Source organism: Oncorhynchus mykiss, chromosome 10 (genome assembly GCF_013265735.2).
Source record: "Oncorhynchus mykiss isolate Arlee chromosome 10, USDA_OmykA_1.1, whole genome shotgun sequence".
Classification (NCBI taxonomy): domain Eukaryota; kingdom Metazoa; phylum Chordata; class Actinopteri; order Salmoniformes; family Salmonidae; genus Oncorhynchus; species Oncorhynchus mykiss.
The window spans coordinates 49,542,421-49,549,759 of NC_048574.1; the positions used below are offsets into that span (position 1 = coordinate 49,542,421).

Here is a 7,339-nt window from a genome sequence, read left to right on the forward strand (position 1 = left end):
CTGGCAGTCCAATGGACAACTTTGCGTTTGGCGGATGCAAGGAGAAGGCTACCTGCCCGAATGCATACTGCCAACTGTAAAGTTTGGTGGAGGAGGAATAATTGTCTGGTTTGTTGAGATCAGTGTTGAAGAACTCCCTCTGGACTGCACAGAGCCCTGACCTCAACCCCATCGACACCGTTGGGATTAATTGGAACGCGGACTGCGAGCCAGGCCTAATCGCGCAACATCAGTGCCCGACCTCACTAATGCTTTTGTGGCTGAATGGAAGCAAGTCCCCGCAGCAATGTTCCATTGTTATTTTTTACATTGTTCCGTCTCAATGGACCTCTAGGCTATAAATAGGAGCTAAGTGCAATGGTCAGGTCACTCTGAGGAAGATGTTAGCTTGATGTCGAAACGTCAGTCACCTGCTTGCATCCAAAGTGAGCAATAAAAAATTTAAATCTCTCGCTTTTTTTGTTGAGTACTCCAACTCCTTTTCACCTCGAATTAGACCTGTTGGAAATGGTTCTTGATAAGCCCTTCTCACCCTTTAATGTATTATTAACAGCACACTGCGAAATTAACAACACCTAAAAGCATAGCAGTGCAGGCTGACTCATGCTTCTCTAATATGTAGATCAGATACTGGTATCGATATATGCTTTTAGTTATCAAATATGCCAATTAGGATTTTCAACCTGATACATTTAAGTACACAGAAACGTCATCTGAAGGTTACAAACTCACTTCTTCAAATTTGAAGTCCATGTTACAAGACATAAAAAGTAGGTTAAATTTTAAAAAAATAGTATTGCAGTATTCTACAAACAAGTGTTACACATCTCCTAAGTAGGCTAATCAATTGACAGATACTAAACGCAACAGAACGTAAGCAGGCACTCACTCCTTCCTCTCTCTCTATTTTATTCATTCATTCACACAGACAGACAGACAGACAGACAGACAGACAGACAGACACAGAGACACACAGGGGGGGGGGGGGGGGGGGATAAACGTTATGTGTGTGAAGTCTGGCATATGATCTTTTTGAAAGATCTCCGAAAATCGCGATTAAATATTGTATAAATTATAGGGTTCACTGAACTGTTACAGTAACCAATCCAGAAAAACAGATTGAAGAGAGCATCCGGAATCGGGCAACTATCTCTGCATATTGCGTGCAGACTGTATGTAAAAAAGAATGGGAACCAGCAGAGTACAAACACCCCCATCACCACTGCAAGGACAAATGTAAAGCGCTTTTCACGCATCTGTGCCAGTTTTGTCTTTGACAGTGACATCTGTCTCGTCCTTTGGTCCTGAGAGAGCTGTGCGTTGCGTTTCGAAGCCGATGGCGCGCGGCAACTCTGTTTTGTGAACGTGTTCGCACCCTCCACTTTCCCTCTCTTGGAGAAGTGGCATTTCTTGGGTTTGCTATCGGGGGCACAGGTCTCTTCCAGGTCTATATCGTCCAGCTCTCCTTTCCGTGGGTGGCCACCTAAACTGGCGCTGCTGGGGCTCTCCACCTCAAATTTCCCCCTGGGCACAAAGCAAGTTTCCGACTCCAAAGGCTGTCTCTCCATCCCGTTCTTGGCCGCGAACACGGTCGATGCGCGCTGCTTGGCCACTCTATATATTTTACAATACACCAGAATCATGATTAGTCCAGGGGCGAAAAATGAGACCAGGCAAGACGAGAGAATATACCATGTTTCGTTGTTGAGCAAGCACTCGTGCTCGTCGTGTTTGGGCATAAGCAACGGTGGGAAAGAGATGACCGCAGATATGACCCAGACCACGGTGATCATACACTTAATACGCTTAGGCGTCCTCTTCAAGTTATAGCTAACAGCTTTGGTTACAGACCAGTACCTGTCCAGGCTTATGGCGCAGAGGTGCACAATGGAGGACGTGCAGAAGAGGACGTCAAGGGCCAGGTAGAAGGCACACCAGGTGCTCCCAAAGTACCAGTAACCCATGACCTCGTTGGCGAGGGAGAAAGGTATGACCAAGGTAGCCACTAAGATATCTGCCGATGCCAAGGAGACAAGGAAGAGATTCTGCGGCGCACGGAGCGCACGGCTGGTAAAAACGGCCACCACAACCAGTACATTTCCCACGATCGTCACCAGAATGATAACAGTGACCATGAGCACGATGAAGACGGCCGCGCTCTGGGAGTGAGGCAGAGGCCTCGGGGCACTCGTGGAATTCGTATCCTCTGATGAGTTCGGCGCAGCAAAAGTTGTTGAGGTTATATCCATTCTGGATAGACAAATCTGTTCCTCCCCATTCTCCTCTCGCATTCCAATCAGGGATAGACAGGGCGAGGATCGCAAATTGCGCAGTTTGATCAAAGTAATCTTTCATCTAACCGCTGTACAGATGACCCATTATATGGAAACATCACAGTTCAATCGAAATCACAGACGAAATGACCAAGAAAAATAACATCCTTCCAGTGTTTTGTTTTCAGTGCAAGCGCACAAGTTGCCGGCGATTCCTGGCCACGCTACAGTTTGTATTTGTGCAAGGAAATAATCATGTTTGGAATGCATGGTTCCCTTGAGCACGACGGCACTCCAAGAAACCAGGGTCAGATGGCAGCCTGAAGTTCCCACTTTAATCTGGTTGATGCGCATTGGCCGTGTTCCCTAGTAGTGTAGTGTGGGAGTGGAGAGGGGTATCATTTCAGAGAGAGAGGGAGAGGGAGCCAGAGAGAGAGAGAGTGAAAGATCGAGAGAAGGAGAGCGAGAGAGAGAGAGATACTGCGGAATTATGCAGATGATTAAACTTTGGAATAATGTAATAATGGAAGTAAAGACTGGTGAAAAATAAAACATTTAATATTTATAGGCCTGTTATTATTAGTATTATTTTGGAATCGTATTCATTGTCAAAGGAATACAACATCACTGTTTGACAATCTGTGTCAGGCTATCAATGTTCTAGTTATCTTTATAAGGCGTAGGCTAACGTAAAGATAATTGACCAACGCGGGTGCGTGCAGTTTCATGGTAGTCAATCAATTAAAAATCCACATTTAATTAGAATGCCATTAACTTTCAGTCCATAAACATGTCAAGTCGTAATAAACAATAGCAGACTGGTAATAGACACGGGTTCTGTGGAGGTGACGTTTTAGATATCTCATGTCTGAAGCCTGAAGGCTCAAAGGATTAGTTTGTTGTCACACACACACACACACACGCACACACACACACACACACACGCACACGCGCGCGCACACAAATTTAAACTCAACTGACAAACTATGACACCTGTTTAAGGGATTAACATAAAGGTGGCTGCCCCATTGGACAGGTGCTTTCCTTAAGTACTGATAACAACCAAAAACCCTAAGAATTCCAGTCTGGTCTTTCTGGTTCCTCCCCTCTGTGTAGGTGAACATAGCTACATTGCTTTTCAGACCTTAATGTAAATCCCTGTGAAACATGATGACCAACAGCACCTGATAATTTGGGGCACAACGTTCACTGGAGACAGGGAGACATGACCCCTCCACATTCTAAAAGTGTATTTTTGTCTCCCCCCAGTTTTATTATTGCACTGTGATACTAAAAGCGGCATCGGTGTGCTTTAGAACCGACCATGCGGAAACTACAGAGCGTGCAGAAAGGCTGTGTGAAGGCAAAGCTTCTGAAAAACACGGTTGCTGCTCTCTGTAGCTGCTGTCTCTGTGTGTTGCGCTTTCCTCTGGGTTGTAAAAGCAAGCAGAGCAGAAACCTGCTACTCTTTATTTGACTGATGTAGCTGGCAAGGTAACTTCTGTTTTAATTAACAGAAAAAGTTCTGAACTAGTAGTGTAACTGACATGTAACGTTAGCTACAGTAATATTTCATCCCCTCCCGACTGAAGTTATGTCTGAAGAGAATGAACTAGCTAGTAGCTAACACAGCCGGATCAGCTCTAGCCTCTAGCTGTCTGTCAAGTAGCAGTATCTAACAGCTGTTGTGTGTATGGAATTATTTTGTAGCCTTTTTGTCCCGTCTCAACAGAAGGCATTCAACATGGTTAGTTTTTGTCAGTTGATGTACCATTAGAGCTAGCCAAAAGTTGGCTAACATCAGCTAGCTAGCTTACTAACTTTAGCTATTATTTTTGCCCCAATCACACTAGACCTGAATCAATGATGACAACCAGCAGCCAAACGATTGAAGACTAATATTCTGACATTTGTTACAGCGGAATGTGAGTTTTTATTAGAGTCAGTATAGCATTGAGATGTCCCCATCTAATTCCCTACTTTTCACACTGACACTGTATGAACAGCCCTACAGACTACACTGTCATGATGCACAATCAGTACACAACACTATGCTCATTATGTCTTAGCAGAATCAGATGATAACAGGTGTCCCTGCAGGGTCAAGACAGCCAGTGAAGACCAGTCTACGGAGCTCAGGTGAATTTTGCAGTTTATTATAACAATCAGTGACTGGATAAATAGTTCCATCTTGAGTTGATGGGTAGGCTACAGTCTGAGATCTGGGAATAATGGTGATTTCAATTATGGAACCATTGATTCTATGCTTGGATAATATAATGTATAAATGTACACCAAGATAATTCTTTGTCATGCCTCATCTGATCAGGATCAGATGGTGACAGGGGTCTCAGCAGGGTCAGGCAACCAGGGAAGGCCCGTCTGTGATGGCGCTGAGGTGAACCTCTGCAGGTACTCTACAACACTTGATTCTCTCAGTGCAGCAAACACTGGACAAGCCAGAAGCTTAAAAGATATCAACTATTTTAAGGAAGTCTGACAAATCTCAAGTGGATTTCCAAACTGTGTTAAAGGTTGATAGAGGCTTTTCCTGATGACACTATCAGGGCACAAGGCAAGACCCAGATGCAGACACAGGAGGCAGATGGTTAGAGTCTTAGTTGTTTCTTTATATCCAAAAGGAGTAGCCAAGATAATGGTCTTGGACAGGCAAAAGGTCAAAACCAGATTCTGAGTCCAAGAGGTACAGAATGGCAGACAGGCTCGATGTCAGGGCAGGCAGAAGGGTCAGGCAGGCTTGTACGGAATCCAGAAAAAAACAGGCAAGGGTCAAAACCGGGAAGACTAGAAAAAGAGAATAGAAAACAGGAGCACGGGAAAAACACGCGGGTTGACTTGAAAACATACAAGACGAACTGGCACAGAGAGACAGGAAACACAGGGATAAATACACTGGGGAAAATAAGCGACACCTGGAGGAGGTGGAGGTGGAGACAATCACAAGAACAGGTGAGACAGATCAGGGCGTGACAGACACAAAACATGTCAAAAAAATTTTTTTTAGGAAGTCCTGGGAGACCCTATCGATGATGAAGAATGGATACAGATATGTTTGAATACCCAGTCATTTTCACATAATCTCAGACATATATTACTGAAGATTAAGACCATCCATAGAACTAACTATATACCAGTTAAACTGAATATCATGCACTCAGAAATGTAATTATTCTGCTGGAGGTGTAAAACACAAAAGGGGACATATTTGCAAATGTTATGATCTTGTGAAAGCTGGCTGAATTCTGGCAAAGAGTATGTTCTTTTATCTCAGCACGTCTACAGATTCTCCCTGTTTTTGTTCGATTGGAAAAGTTGATACTGGAGACTGTTATCAGAAGAAACTGAGCAACTTAGCATTTATAACGACTAAGAAAAGCATTGCCATTAATTGGGAGGTTGGTTATCCTCCCGCAATGTCACAATGGATGGCAGAAATGCTATGTATCACTAGATTTGATTTATTACAAGATTAAGGGTATACTGCGCAACCTTCATAAGGTCTGGGTGCCTTAAATGGGATACTGTATGACAAAAGGCGCCTTTTTTGAAAACATAGATTTTTTTTTCATTGCACACAAGACACCTGTCTGATTTGCGCCTGTCTCAGTGGACCAATCCATTGAAGATTCCGTAGGGATGATACAATCCAAGAGAATGGGGAATGTGGCTCAGATGAACAAGGCACATCTCTCTCCATAGGTATTCATTGTTTCATAACTTAATTGTACGCATTGTTTGCTGTGTCTATCAATTCCCCATGACATATATCACCAGCAGTAGCCTACATTTACCGTTCTAATCTGCAATGTTTGTTTGGTTACGGTAATTTCTGTTAATGCATTCAATATATTATCATCGGATAATTAAATGGGGCACATTAGCAGACAATGAAAGCTCTTACATTATTAAATCAAATTTCAAATCAAATCAAATCAAATGTATTTATATAGCCCTTCGTACATCAGCTGATATTTCAAAGTGCTGTACAGAAACCCAGCCTAAAACCCCAAACAGCAAGCAATGCAGGTGTAGAAGCACGGTGGCTAGGAAAAACTCCCTAGAAAGGCCAAAACCTAGGAAGAAACCTAGAGAGGAACCAGGCTATGTGGGGTGGCCAGTCCTCTTCTGGCTGTGCCGGGTGGAGATTATAACAGAACATGGCCAAGATGTTCAAATGTTCATAAATGACCAGCATGGTCCAATAATAATAAGGCAGAACAGTTGAAACTGGAGCAGCAGCACGGCCAGGTGGACTGGGGTCAGCAAGGAGTCATCATGTCAGGTAGTCCTGAGGCATGGTCCTAGGGCTCAGGTCCTCCGAGAGAGAGAAAGAAAGAGAGAATTAGAGAGAGCACACTTAAATTCACACAGGACACCGAATAGGACAGGAGAAGTACTCCAGATATAACAAACTGACCCTAGCCCCCCGACACATAAACTACTGCAGCATAAATACTGGAGGCTGAGACAGGAGGGGTCAGGAGACACTGTGGCCCCATCCGAGGACACCCCCGGACAGGGCCAAACAGGAAGGATATAACCCCACCCACTTTGCCAAAGCACAGCCCCCACACCACTAATAGATGATGACATTTCTCTGAAACAGACTATAGGCTACAAGTCAGAACAGTAGGCTAAATTATGAGGGGAAAAGGGACCAAATTATTAGGATGAGGCACATGGGCTACTAACAACTTACTAAAAAACATTAACATAGTATTACTTTCTTAGCTACAGTATACATATCTCCTAGCATATTACATTTATACAGCAGCATGTAAGACATTTTTGGACTCATCTTGTTGATCTGTGCTTACTTGAACAGGAAGGTGGCATGGCAGTCCTTTGTAGGCAAATTCTGTCATCAAACTTTATGGCACGACTTCCGCCGAAGTCGGTCCCTCTTCTTGTTCGGGCGTCATTCGGCGGTCAACGTCACCGGCCTTCTAGCCATCGCCGATCCACTTTTCATTTTCCATTTGTTTTGTCTTTGTTTTACACACCTGGTTTAAATTCCCCAATAAAATGTTCGTTATTTAACCCTC

At 43.8% G+C, this 7,339-nt stretch overlaps 1 protein-coding gene across 1 annotated transcript; it reads right to left on the reverse strand.

Moving 5' to 3' along the window:
• Positions 1-868: 868 nt before the first annotated feature.
• Positions 869-2,555, reverse strand: LOC110534927 (alpha-2Db adrenergic receptor-like). The gene has a single exon (XM_021619839.2). The coding sequence runs from the start codon at positions 2,289-2,291 to the stop codon at positions 1,002-1,004; it is 1,290 nt and encodes a 429-aa protein (XP_021475514.2). The 5' UTR covers positions 2,292-2,555; the 3' UTR covers positions 869-1,001.
• Positions 2,556-7,339: the final 4,784 nt, after the last annotated feature.

Excerpts from the sequence above, each read along its gene's own strand:
- LOC110534927 (XM_021619839.2), bottom strand. The coding sequence starts at position 2,291 with ATGCGAGAGGAGAATGGGGAGGAACAGATTTGTCTATCCAGAATGGAT.